This window comes from Egretta garzetta, unplaced genomic scaffold (assembly GCF_000687185.1).
Source record: "Egretta garzetta isolate BGI_Z169 unplaced genomic scaffold, ASM68718v1 scaffold163, whole genome shotgun sequence".
NCBI classification, from domain to species: domain Eukaryota; kingdom Metazoa; phylum Chordata; class Aves; order Pelecaniformes; family Ardeidae; genus Egretta; species Egretta garzetta.
Window position 1 is genome coordinate 5269826 of NW_009259308.1, and position 14904 is coordinate 5284729.

The following is a 14904-nucleotide window of genomic DNA, read 5'->3' on the forward strand; positions in this document are numbered from 1 at the left end:
GTAGGGAAAAAGAGATAAGACTCAACGAAAATGCTGTCCGCAAAATATGAATTGGATACCTTTAGAGGCTCTTACAGACAGGAATATCAATGCTGCACTGATAGATATTCCTATCTGTACAGTTCTGTAGAGACAGAAATACTAGAGCTGAGGCACTACAAGCTTCTTTCAGGCACAGCTGTGCTGCAGAAAGACACTATATGATAAGCACATAGGAGGAGACGGGCACTGCTCAGCTTGGCCTTGGACTGCCCAAGGCTGCTGCCCCTTCCCTTGGCCAGCCACTGGAGGAGGATAGGGGTAGTCTGCAACTCAGCAACAACACTTTAACCATTTCTCATCAGCTTTCTTATCATTCCTTTTGAAAGGATAAATCATAATTTGATTTTAAGAACACTGTCCCTCTCATACTGATTCTGTAATGGACCACAGAATTGCAGCCTTAGAACGGATTTTAAAATACCTCATTTTCAACATCTTAGACTCCAATTTATCAAAGAAGAAATACTGCATTAATAGCAAAACATTCCAAGTGTTATTCTAGGAAAAAATAGGAACCAGTGCAGACCTAATTTAGTCGTATTAGTAAGCCACAAATGAGAGAAATCTTTTACTCTCACAGATCCATAGAATGGATTTTAAATATTGTTCCCAGAAACAATGTGGAAAACAAATTGAACTGAGAAGAATCATATAGATATGACAACAGCATAGATTTTGAGACAGACACTCCTATACCTTACCTACAGGCAAGTGGCAGTTTAGGAAAACTTGTTAAGATTGTGCTGATGACTCAGTTCCGCTGAAGGAAACGTAACTGATAGCCATGGAGACAAGGACAATTTAAGGACATGCCACATCATTTTTCCTGTGATGGATCAAACACTGAAGCACAGCACAGACAACAAACACTACTTTGACCACTTGCTGCATGCAAGCAGATGCTGCAGTTTTCAGGGGGAAATAGCCTGGTTTTAACACAGTATGTGCTTCAAGACATTTCTTCCTGTAGGAACTAGAAGTCATTTCCCAGTTTGAGGAAAATAAGATGCTTAACGTCTCCCATGCTCAGTGAGTGGGACTTCAACAAAGACAACAGCATCTCTGAGATGAATACAGTAGTTACTTCCAAGCCAACAAAAAGCATACTCAGTATCATACCACAAAAATAACCTGCAGTGTGAAAATTGAATATTTAAAGCATTTCATTAATTTCACAGCCAGGGCTTGTGTTTAACACCGTGCTCCACCTCAGCTGCCTGCAATGTCCTGAGTTTCTTGGGCTTCAAATCCCCTTCGTTAATGCCTCCTGCCTCACAGGTATCCTAAGAGGACGCTCACCTTTCAGCTAAGGCATTGCACAAACTACAATCATGAAGATCATATGCAGAACATAAGGTAGATACAAATACCACAATAAATTTAAAGGAAGTAAAAGCTGAGTTGAGTATTATGGGGGAAAAAAAGACTATGTCAAGGAGATCAACAAAACCCTTGAGCAGTCTCTTAGTTGTAACGTGATGATTTTCAGATTTAAAACTACGCTGAAGCAAACACTCAGCAAGGTGGTGAAGGAAAGCTTCCTCCCCTGACAGCAGGGAGCAGGACTACCAGACCTGTCTTCCTTCAACTTTGACAATTTAGACAGGAATAAGCATCAAGATAACAACGTTCCGTGGAACGTTTTATTTACCTACACCCTGTGAACACAAACATGGAAACTAATTCAAAAGTGACATTTAACATCTTTTATTTTGTCAAAAAAAAAAAGAAGGCAAAACTTTAAAGATGAAGAAAAATAAATTTAAATTAATAGTGTTTGAAGTCATGATCTTAGTTCAGGTTCACAGTCCAGCTCCTCCAGTGTCTTGCTGTCTAAGCAAGCACTAGAGGCTTCCAAACGTGGATCTGCTATTTAACTCTGTCAAAATTCTCACTCCAAGCATCTTGATTAGATTAATGCATCTCTCTGGAGCTGGAGTATTCATACACCCTTCCAAAGCGAGCAGCCAGCTTCATTTCAATACTGCATTTTTTGTCTTCCAGTCTTCATTTACAACATAATATTTGCATTCACATTTGATATACCAATGCTGTTTAAAACAATAATGAAAATGGAGCCCAGGAACAATTTACTAGCGATTACAGAAGGACTTTTTGTTACTGAAAATATTTGTATTGGATTTCGGTTGTGTCCTTAGATTTTTTTCATTCAAACAAGAAATAACTGGTCAAGTCTTACAGCCTTGTGTCACGCAGGCTATTTAGTCATATTGGCAACTTCACAATATCCCTATCTTAACTTAAATGGTCAAAACAATATGCAAGTTCATCAGTTAAATGAGGACAATGCATGGACAAGAATAAAACTCTTAACACTTGATTATTCATGAAGACTGAAGTGCAAACCATTTAACTATCAAGTTGCTTACTGTACAAAGAGAGAACCAAGAAAGGTCTACGAGAGTCTGAGCTGGCATGAAACAATCAGTGAGGTAGAGCATCACACCAACATTCATAAGGGTTTGATATGGTGCTGTCTGCAACTGCCATGGTTGCAAAGATAGGGTGAGAAGCAACGTCCTAGGCCCCACTTTGTTAATCAAAGATAAATTTAAAAATCCAGCGGCAAAAATGAATGCTCAGTTGCATTCTGGCTTCAAGCTGGACTTGAAACTTTCAGTGAGTTTGTTGACTTAATTTAAGTTTAAAAATAAATTATTCAGTGGAAATACTGTATGCTTTACAAATTGTTTGGATTTAGTTCAATTACCATCAATTTTTCTAAACAGCAGACTTCTTAGATTAAAATTTATAGTCTTTACTCTGGCTAAATTAATCCTATTCAGTAGATGTATCAAATAGTCCAAAATGTAATTAGCTGTAAGCTGGGTCTGTAAGTTATAATTATTTAATTACACCAAAATGAAAGGATAATCAAAGTAATATATCTCCACAAGGTTTTGGACTGTCCCACATTAGTTATTACAGCCAGTATTAATTTTTCTTTTTTTAATAAAAAAAAAGGTAACTTTCTTTTGCAAAGTAAATTAATGTTCCATTAGCTTCATATACCACAGTGATGAGCAAAGCACAAAAGCCTTCTTAAATAAAACAGAAGAGAACATCTAGGATTTCATAAGCAACACAATTTTAAATCTTTCAAACTAAATAAAGTAACACATCAGATAAACCAAATAGTACTCTAGGAATCAAAACCTATAAATCTGTGCTTTACTTTTTTCATTAGCAATTAGGAAAGAAAAACAACACTTTGACTAAGCAAAAGAAATAAACTGATCTAAATCAACCTCAACTCTTCCTTAAATGTCTCTTTACGTAACTTCTTGGAAAGACAGCAGAGAACAGAGAAAGATAAAAACATGCTACAGGTATGAGATCAGGTCAGCACTCTTAAATTCAATCTTTACTATAACCCTGCACTGCTTTATGGCAGATTTTATCACATATCCCAAATGTACTGTTGCCTTCACCTACAAAAGTTTTGTTTTACAGTTTCATATGCTAAAGTAGCAGAAAGTACAAACTCACTGAAATCTGAACTCTTTAAAACATTTAGAGGACTGTTTGCTTCTCAACCTTTAATTTGCAGAAGAGAAACATTAGATATGGATATTTTAAAAAAATCATCACTGTTTTTACTACGTGGCAGTAATAGAAATCCATAAAATTAGTATCATCTGATTTTCATGAAAAGCAAGTTAAATGATACCCTAAAGCTACTAAAAGAACTAGCATAGCTTTCTATAATAATAATTTCTCTGTACCAATGCATTAGGTTCCTTCTAGCCACAGGAACTGTAACATTTCGAGATACAACCAGACTCTCAACAATGGGAAAAGTTTTAAAACCTTTTTGATCAGTCAAATTATATAGACTGAAACCCCATAAAATACACCAACCCCCCTAAAAATAAAGCATGAGGAAAACACTTGAAAGAAAAAAATAATTAATTAGTGTGAATTCTTCTTTCCTCAGCAAATTACTTGCCCGGCACATGTTCAAACGTGCATCATCTAATGTGATCAACAGACCATAAACTCCATAAAGACAGAAAATCTCCTCCTTTGCATTGCAACTCGGCTCTGCCGTGGGCCAGGCAGGCAGCTGGCCCCTGCGGTTCCCCACCTAGAGAGCGTGGAAAGAGAGGACAACAGAAACCCAAGGGCTGTCCGTGCCCTCATGCACAACCAGCTTTCTGATTACAGCTTTACTTTATTTGCAGCTTTAAAAATCACCTCCCAACACTAACCTTAACTAGTGACCTGTAAACAAAGCACATGAAAAAAGCATTTCCGTCCTCCTATCCCTCAACGTTACCTTTAGTAAACGAATCTGAGAACAGAACCTACGACTACTGTGTTTAAATAGGAGTAAAGAAAAAAATATCACCACTAGAGTTAATCATTCAAGACGATGTCAAAGCCTCACTGTCTTTCTATGTTCCTATGTTCACTGTCCCTCTTGAGGGATAGTGCCACTCGCCTAATCCAATGTAACTGTCTTGACGCAGGAAAAACATAACAATCCCACAACAAATGAACTGAGAAGAAAACGCCAATCCCCCACATTATAAACCAGAAGTGGCACTGTGAATTTGGCTGGGTAATTCATTTACTTGGGCAAAACACTCATGTATCTATTATATTATTACAGCATAATTTATATTTATCTAAGAATCTTCATATAAAATAGCAATAAAAATACATTTAGCACAAAAGCCCTCTGGCTTTAATCTATGACAAAAATGGGATAAAAAAAGAAAAAAAAATGCCTCTCATCCAACAGTCCTGAATGGACAACAGGCAAACTTGCACAGCAATTCTTGACTATGAAGACTAGCTTTCACTCTTTCAAGAAGTGCCGTCACCTCCTAGGGCAAAATATCCAAATGAGCAATTTCCTTCCAACTCCTGCCCCATTTTCAGAAAGATAAGCAGGGACAGGAAGACGGCAGACAATCCCAACATCAGCAATTTAGCATAACAGGGCTCTGAACAGCTTGCTTTATTAATAGAACACAGTTGACTCTCTTATGAAGAGATGATGATGATAATAATAATAACAGGGTGGATTATTCAGTGTGAATAAAACCTACCAACAGGACAGACCCATGCAGAGTTCATGAGCAGCAGGGCTTAACAGCACAGGTACAGCACCACGTGAATGCGCTGTGGGCCATGCTGGGCACAATCAGCCACAGGACTAAGCCCAAACTAATAAGATACGAAGCAGTGCAGACACCTGCACTCAAACAGCAAGACTGCAAGGCAGGAGCACCACAGATGGTTTCTTTGCTTGGAAAAAGAACAAAAAGCAGAACTTGTGTCATGTTAAAATTACATTCTCTTGCGCAGGGACCAAATTCTGACCCAAGTAATTTTCCTCCATGTATGAAAGTAGGATGAAAGGACCTTCTCCCTCAAAAAGCCATTTCCTCCAGCAACGTAGCCATCCAAAATACATCACAGAAGTTGTATTAAAAAATAATGATTACATACAATTTTTTCATGGAACCTGCATTTCACTCAATATATAGGCTGGATTGACTTTGAAAAAAGAAACCCCAGCCTATATATTACAAGGATCATGTCCCCAAAAGACTACTGTTGTTTGCAGAAGGTAAATGTGAGATGGTATTTCATTAATTCAGTGACAAAGAACTTCATGAATAAGAAGCTGAGGCAGTCTGGCGGCATCCTACGTCTTTCAGTTGGATCCAGTCAAACTCCAGTTCAAAAGAAAAATGAAGAGGTAATAGCTATCTATCTATACGTACCTCCATCCCATTAACCTTACCCCATCAACAGCCATGGGGAATAATCTGCACACTGAAGTAGCATACATTGTTTTAATGGAGCAACACTAATCAACATGATTCACTAGGGCACCCTGGGACAGCACAGAAATGCTAGAGGCTTCTTAAGATGTGAATCCCTTCTCTTGCTGATACACTCTAGCATTCAAACCTGATGTGTACTGAAAGACACAGATGCAAATATTCTTAAAACATGCAGTTAGATGAGAGTTGAAGGTGGTATGTCTATTTTCTGATGAACAGATGAGAATACTGAGGAAAATGGCCTCAAATGCTTATGAATAAAGTGGTTGCAAAGTCAAATAGCTTTTTTTTCTCCTATGGAATAACTAAATATTTAAGGAGTGGGCAATAGCCAGCAGCTCAGTCTGCAGAGGCAGAGCAATCAAATACCTACACGCAATGAAGCACTACCCAAAGAAAGAGAAGTTAAGTTGCTTCATCAGTAGATTGTCCATGCAGATCTCTTGATGAGGCAAGGAAACCATGGGAGAGACACATGCTTCTGTGACCAACGACCATACTCACAGTCTTTAATTTTATGTCTTTAACTGGAGAAAACCGAACAGTCTGGATTCTGTCATTTCCTAACTTCTGAATGCTTGAGTTTGCCACTAGTGCTCTTTTAAAGTATTTTGTTGTAAAAGACACTGCAAATAAAGCCAGTTGACCACCTTGACCTCTGCATCACTAGCATGGAAGTAGCATGAAATCATACTGGAGATATTCAAAAGCTGTCTGGACACAGTCCTGGGCAACAGGCTCGAGGTGGCCCTGCCTGAGCAAGGGGGTTAGACCAGATGACCTCCGGAGGCCCCTTCTAGGCCCAACCATTCTGTGATATTCCTACCTCAGTGATCTGTATACTTATTGGGTATGAGGATTCCTAATGGTTACTGAAATAACCTAGTTATTGAACCTAATGGTTACTGAAAAAAACCCTGCCAGTGTAAATGCCCATTAGTTCCATTTCAATGCTGTTCACATAACACTGAAATGCTTTTAAAAGACAAAAAAACAGAGCAGTGAATAATTGACCACTGGTGCGAACATGAGATGTCTGTACATGACTAATGCGCAACCCATTCCTTTGTAATACAGGATGTTTTGACACTTGATACATACACACTTGGGACCAGAATGAGATCACCACATCCTTTCATATAAGTAATCACACTTCTACTCACTAGTGACACACCTTTAATTTGACTGCAAAGGTAAACAAGAGAGGTAGTTACTAAAGTCTCTTTGAACTTCAGTTTATTTGGCATTTTTGCTTTGATGAACATCACTTTCCTTCCACTGAAGAAAAAAAATCATTTTATCTCCAACTTGACAGGGAAAGGAATTAGGGCAACACCACCACTTTGGAAAATGCTACTTATAACATGGCTCATACGTGTAAATCCCGAGCGTTGAGACAGATGTGATTAATTGTAGATGGTGCATCTTTCAAGTACTGCTAGCAATACTTGACATTAGATCAAACAAACACTGCAAGGAATAACTTGTTAGACATAAGGAAACTTCAGTGGATCCTTTGTGGAAAAATATTGATGCAAAAGGCTCTACCTTTCTTCTACCATGAACTACCTGGTCTATGACATGCACAGAGGAAAACAGTATCATGAGTCCTTTAGACTTGTATACACCCAAAAAGTGACAATTTTAATTTTTTTTTTTTTTTTTTTACCATTGGAATTTGGTAATTGACTTTGAAAACAAGTCAATCCAGCCTATATATTACAAGGATCATGTCCCCAAAAGACTACTGTTGTTTGCAGAAGGTAAATGTGAGATGGTATTTCATTAATTCAGTGACAAAGAACTTCATGAATAAGAAGCTGAGGCAGTCTGGCGGCATCCTACGTCTTTCAGTTGGATCCAGTCAAACTCCAGTTCAAAAGAAAAATGAAGAGGTAATAGCTATCTATCTATACGTACCTCCATCCCATTAACCTTACCCCATCAACAGCCATGGGGAATAATCTGCACACTGAAGTAGCATACATTGTTTTAATGGAGCAACACTAATCAACATGATTCACTAGGGCACCCTGGGACAGCACAGAAATGCTAGAGGCTTCTTAAGATGTGAATCCCTTCTCTTGCTGATACACTCTAGCATTCAAACCTGATGTGTACTGAAAGACACAGATGCAAATATTCTTAAAACATGCAGTTAGATGAGAGTTGAAGGTGGTATGTCTATTTTCTGATGAACAGATGAGAATACTGAGGAAAATGGCCTCAAATGCTTATGAATAAAGTGGTTGCAAAGTCAAATAGCTTTTTTTTCTCCTATGGAATAACTAAATATTTAAGGAGTGGGCAATAGCCAGCAGCTCAGTCTGCAGAGGCAGAGCAATCAAATACCTACACGCAATGAAGCACTACCCAAAGAAAGAGAAGTTAAGTTGCTTCATCAGTAGATTGTCCATGCAGATCTCTTGATGAGGCAAGGAAACCATGGGAGAGACACATGCTTCTGTGACCAACGACCATACTCACAGTCTTTAATTTTATGTCTTTAACTGGAGAAAACCGAACAGTCTGGATTCTGTCATTTCCTAACTTCTGAATGCTTGAGTTTGCCACTAGTGCTCTTTTAAAGTATTTTGTTGTAAAAGACACTGCAAATAAAGCCAGTTGACCACCTTGACCTCTGCATCACTAGCATGGAAGTAGCATGAAATCATACTGGAGATATTCAAAAGCTGTCTGGACACAGTCCTGGGCAACAGGCTCGAGGTGGCCCTGCCTGAGCAAGGGGGTTAGACCAGATGACCTCCGGAGGCCCCTTCTAGGCCCAACCATTCTGTGATATTCCTACCTCAGTGATCTGTATACTTATTGGGTATGAGGATTCCTAATGGTTACTGAAATAACCTAGTTATTGAACCTAATGGTTACTGAAAAAAACCCTGCCAGTGTAAATGCCCATTAGTTCCATTTCAATGCTGTTCACATAACACTGAAATGCTTTTAAAAGACAAAAAAACAGAGCAGTGAATAATTGACCACTGGTGCGAACATGAGATGTCTGTACATGACTAATGCGCAACCCATTCCTTTGTAATACAGGATGTTTTGACACTGGATACATACACACTTGGGACCAGAATGAGATCACCACATCCTTTCATATAAGTAATCACACTTCTACTCACTAGTGACACACCTTTAATTTGACTGCAAAGGTAAACAAGAGAGGTAGTTACTAAAGTCTCTTTGAACTTCAGTTTATTTGGCATTTTTGCTTTGATGAACATCACTTTCCTTCCACTGAAGAAAAAAAATCATTTTATCTCCAACTTGACAGGGAAAGGAATTAGGGCAACACCACCACTTTGGAAAATGCTACTTATAACATGGCTCATACGTGTAAATCCCGAGCGTTGAGACAGATGTGATTAATTGTAGATGGTGCATCTTTCAAGTACTGCTAGCAATACTTGACATTAGATCAAACAAACACTGCAAGGAATAACTTGTTAGACATAAGGAAACTTCAGTGGATCCTTTGTGGAAAAATATTGATGCAAAAGGCTCTACCTTTCTTCTACCATGAACTACCTGGTCTATGACATGCACAGAGGAAAACAGTATCATGAGTCCTTTAGACTTGTATACACCCAAAAAGTGACAATTTTAATTTTTTTTTTTTTTTTTTACCATTGGAATTTAGTACCAGGGACAGAAAGAACATAAATTTGAAGGAGAAAGTAATTTTCCTACCCTACTCCAGTATGGTATAACCTTCATACCATTTATCACACTTAAAAAGAAAATAATAAACTTCAGATTGTGTTATTATTATAGCAAAACAAGTCTTTCTTGTAGTATGTGTACTGAAAACCCATAATTACAGAACTGTTAGACATTGACAAATGCTTAGACAATTCTGAGTACTCCCAAGCTATCCCCAGGCAGTCAAATTCCTCTTTCTCAAGTCGAGAATTGTGAGAAAATAGGTGGTTCTCTGATGGCAGAGAGCTGCTGAAAGATCAAAAAATCACCACCTGTGGAGAGCAGTAGGTCAACATATACCTGCTCTTCAGTGAAAGCTTCTCTCTAAGGGAAAGATCCCCAGGGATGGCTGATTTTCTTAAACCACTGAAGCAATCATGATGTGGGGAACCACTGCAGGTACCACATCAGTGTCATTTTGCAACAGCCAAAAATCAGATGAAGCATAGGAAATCTGTGGTTTTAATCTGAAGGTGAAGCAAGGAGATGGGAGAAAAAGTGAAGACAGAATACTCTATTTGCTAACAAGCTCTCTTGCCTTACGGGTGAGCTTGTGCCAGACACGACTAAAGAAAATAAGTATTTTAAATTACAGCAGATTAAAACAGATTACAGGATTACAGCACATGACTTTATTTTCATGATGGGGGATACCCCTGTCATCTGTAAAAACACATATGGTAACTTTGAGGGGGTTTTGTTTTTTTTTTTTTTAAATGTAAGGTGTGAATTTCCCTGTGAAACCACATATGCACTACAAGGATAGATTTACTATCCCCTTCCTGCCTTTCAACAGTCCCTCCCTAACCATAGCTTGTGAACATGCTGAGAGCACAGACTTCAAGGACAAGACATTAGTTTTCACAGGCCAATGATTTTTGTTTCACTGAAAACACATTTACCTGCCAAAGGCCAAATTCTCAGTTGGCATAAATCAGTGCAGCTCCTTGCCTTGGCCACCTAATTCTGTTTGCAGGCCTTATTTAAGGTTCAAACGATAGCTTCACATATGCCTCTCCCTCTCTCCATGTGAACCCTGCTTAGTAGTTAAAGGGAACACTTACCTCTAGTAGTTCATCGCCAATATGCATCCTTCCATCTCGTCCCGCAGGTCCATCTGGATTGATACCAACTACAAAGATGCTCATACGAGAGCGGTCCTTGTTGCCAGCAAGACTCAGTCCAAGCCCATTTTTGTCTTTCTCAAGCTCAATAATGTGTAACTCTCCTGGTAGATCTGCATATCTTTGCCTGATTTTTTCTAGACAGATCAAACATAAAATGAATTGTAACATAAAATAACTTACATGTAGATGTTCAAGAACACATACAAGTAAACTAGAAATTGATGGCTTCTCAGCATTTACTCTTTGGTAGCAGAGGACTTTCCAGCACAGACTTTAAAATACTATTTGCTGTGCCTGTATCACTCACACAGCAAAACACAGCATCAGCTGCAAGTACTATTCACATTACCACTGCACTATTTTCATTATTTGTACAACAGGCTGGTTCTAAACCAAAAATCTTTTGAAAGAAGGGTAAACAAGGGAATTCCAGAAGCACTTCAATCTTACTTTACAAAAACTATCACTTTCAGGAAACTCTCATAAAATTAGAGCTGGTTAATTAACCACTGTGGGAAACTGAAATGCTTACATTGCAAACATACTGCAAACTCACATCTCAAGGTAGAATCTTTTACTTTTGCTTTTTCCTGGTGACTCAGGAACATGCTTACCATGCTCTGCTTAACATTATGTGCTACTGTGCGGATGATTACTCAAAGCAGATGTCAGTGACAATGAGTATGATTGATTACATTTTTAAATGCAGCCTCACTTGATATTAAGGCAGTTATTTGTCTTTCATCTACATTTCAACCATTTCTGTGACAGAGTGCAATATACTTACAAAGTTATTTGGAGCACACTGCATGTCTGTGGATGCTGACAGTTTAATCTGAACGTCTTTTCAACGCTGGCATACAACCATCTATAACTATTGCTTGCGAGGGTCAATCACTGCAAGGGTAATTTTTTTTCTGTCTGATTGTCCTTTGCAGATTTTAAAGCCGGCTTCATAACACCACCTGCATCCAGTGCTTCAGCTAGGCCACACATTATAAAAAGCAAGTCAAAGCATTTTGCTGTGGCTGGATGTCACCTTTAGTAAAGAGCCCAAGGTGAAAGAAACTGCTGCATTATGCATTAAGAGGAGAAATAAGAGATATTATATGTTCAACTATATCCCTGAGTCAGCAGTAGTAGCTAGATCAATATTAGCTATTACCATTCTACTGGGGAAGCATATTTTAATAGTATGATTTAACCGCTGTAGTGAATGTTCCCATGACAACAAGGAAGAGGGGAAAGAGCTGAGGAAGGTGAGAGTGAATAAAAATTGCTGAGAAGACAGACAATGAAGCAGAAGTGTTCCTTCCACAGCCTCTGTGCAGGATGCCAAGGTGATTTAGCCAAACTTGGGTCCATCCTGGTGGCTCTCCTCTCTGAGGGTCTTTCTGAGCAATTGTTCCAGCTGCAGCAGCCCCTTGTGCTTCAGCAGAGACGGGTGGGAAGGGGGAGCAGTCTCGCATGTCCAACCCCAGATGCACCCAAGTGCATTACCTACACTCAGAGCAACACAGACAAGAACCAGCTCTCCCGACGCTGTATTTACAGGCTGGCATTTTCCTGCTGCGCTCAAAACCCCCAATGGCCTGGAGCATGAGCCTAAAATCCTGTGGGTGTATATTAATGGTGAGATGTTATCCCTGGAAAGCTGTAAAGCCCTACAGGGGTCTGCACAAAATCAGAATATCATAAAAAATTAGAAAACCCATTTGTTACTATCAATTACATGTCAAAAATTCATATAACTGCATTAAATGGTAATCCATGTATCTGCATAGTTCTTTAACATATTTCTTAACTAATGGGGTCAAAATGTAATTAGAGGTGTGATTTGCTACTTGAATTTGGAAATTTTTTTTTTCTGCTTAGTACTAAAACAGTGCTTCTGGAAAGACAGCAGACACAAGCACGTACACAACCACACGCGTTTTATTCACACACCAGGGTTTAATGTTCTTTTCTCATTAAGTGAAGTCCAGACCTGAAGAGCACAGAGACATTTTCTGCCCACCACAATTAGACAAACAACTCATTACAGCACAGCAAGTAGCTGCAGCATATTAAGAAGCATGTAAGAATATTAAGACCAGGTCATCAGCAGAAAAGGATTTCTTAGTGACTGCACTTCTGTGGATACAGCAAAGAATCTGGAGGGATGCTGTTGACTGATCATTGCTCTACAACAGTTCCTTCCATTGCTTGTTTTACAGTGACATCTCACTTTCATTTTCTAGGAGCAAAGCACACATCTAAAGCATGTTCTCAGCGACTTGTAGTCAGACGCACAGAGAAGAGGTGAAGGGGCAAGGAGAACACACACGCTTAAATGCTGTACAGATGAAGCTGTGTATCTTCAGAGACTGCTTCAAAACTCGTTTCTTGCTTGTCAGTAAAACTCCTTGAAATTCCCCCACCAGAGTCTGGTGCGGGAGCAGCTCTGTGACGCTGCACACGGACACATGGCTCCAGCCTCTACATGCAGACAAGTGCCTTCTGAGACTACCAGTGTCAGTAAGTCTGTAAGCTTTGCAGTGTTTCCTCCTGCTGCAGCAGCACAAAATGTGTTTTCTCACATGGGAAAAGCTGTTCAGAAGTATGCATATATTCCTGCTCCATGCTGGGCTGAAACTAAAAGTTTTAGTCCTCCAAAAATCAGCAGTTAGGGCAGTCGCCCAGGATGAGACAAAGCCCCACTAAAGTTTCTGGTCTCCCTGCAATGGGCCAGGACTACAAACCTGGTGAGCCAATGCCCAGCTCAGCACTCCAGCTGTCCCAGGAATCCCCCTCTGTGGGAACAGTTCTTTGGGTAAAAAAAAAAAAAAAAATAAAAAAAAAAAAAATTATATCTGAACAAAAACAAAAAACCAACTCGTGGGGTCCTCAAGTTGCTTTGAGTTTGTTTTTTTTTTTTTTTTTTTAAAGGGTTTTCCCCGCTGCATGTTTTTGTTTGACAAAATCCATACTTACAACAGAAGGAAACCTCTGTGTAGACTAAGGCCTTCATTAAATTATCACATTAATTTACGACGTACCTATTTGAAATGGCTGAGGTGACCGGAGTGGTAAAATAGTGGGAGACTACAGAGGAAACAACAAAGATGCCATGTGCCGAGAGCCACTTCCAGACCGGCAGGAGGACACTGTTATTGAGGGCTGCCGGAGAAGATGCAAGCGTGTGTGTACGTGTTCATGCACGTAGGGACAAGCAGACACCCCCCTGCTTTTAAAAATCAAGCCTCCCTTAGCGGGTCATGCTGTCTTCTCCCTGAACAACAGAAGGTTCTGGCTCTCACAAGCCCCACCTCCCGCAATTAAACACTTCCAAGGGCTGTCCTCACCAGCCAGCCTTGCAGTGTAAATGATAATGCGCTATTCCCAGCGGTGTCGTTGCGTTACTCATCCAATCTGCATACAAATATCCTTTGGGCAACCAGCTGACTTCCTATAACATTGCAATCGTATTCTCAGTTTGCCTCTTAATAAGAATCTCATAAGATTATTTTAAACAAGTATTTACTGCTTAAACAAACGTGCATCTAAGGCATCTTCTTTTAATGCCTTTTTCAGCTGTTTTTTCTCCCCTCCAGCTGGTATCACTTTTCAGTTTTCTGCCTAGCATTGGGGAGCCAGTTAGCATCTGCTTTTGCAAAGAATTCCATTATCTGCCTTCATTACCAGATACTTTACACAAGGCAATTGTAATTCTGTTGTTGCAGCATTACACATGGGACATGGCGTTTCTTGTTTTGGCACTACATGGAGTTGTTTCCACATTCGGTGGCAATACGCCTATCACAACTTCTGCAAACATATCTCGCCAGCGATATTTAACTAGCTAAGGTTGCATCCAGCTTCTTTTAAAAATACTATGCAGATGTAATGTGAACTAAAAGCACAAGTATACACTTTAGTGATCACTCCTGCAATATTTCCCAGTTATATTAGCAGACAATTACATTTCAAAGAGAAACCCTGGAAATGGAAGACAACTGCTTTCAAACAATATACTATTATGCTGCTGCATATGTTTCCCTGCTTCAGCCGCTATTCCTATTATATTAAACAGAGAGATAAAAGAAACAAATGGGGACAATATGGTCAGGATATTGGAGTTTGCATGATCTAGTATTGCAACAAATACACAATTTATCTGCACGGAAAAAACAGACACCACTTCTCAG

At 39.3% G+C, this 14904-nt stretch overlaps 1 protein-coding gene across 1 annotated transcript in view; it reads right to left on the reverse strand.

Annotated features, from left to right (window-relative positions):
* PATJ (PATJ crumbs cell polarity complex component) overlaps window positions 1–14904 on the reverse strand; it is a 153681-nt gene that overhangs the window by 52235 nt on the left and 86542 nt on the right. The window contains exon 29 of the mRNA XM_009636168.2: window positions 10655–10851. Coding sequence (XP_009634463.1) covers window positions 10655–10851 — 197 coding nt within the window. The remainder of the gene's footprint in view (window positions 1–10654; window positions 10852–14904) is intronic.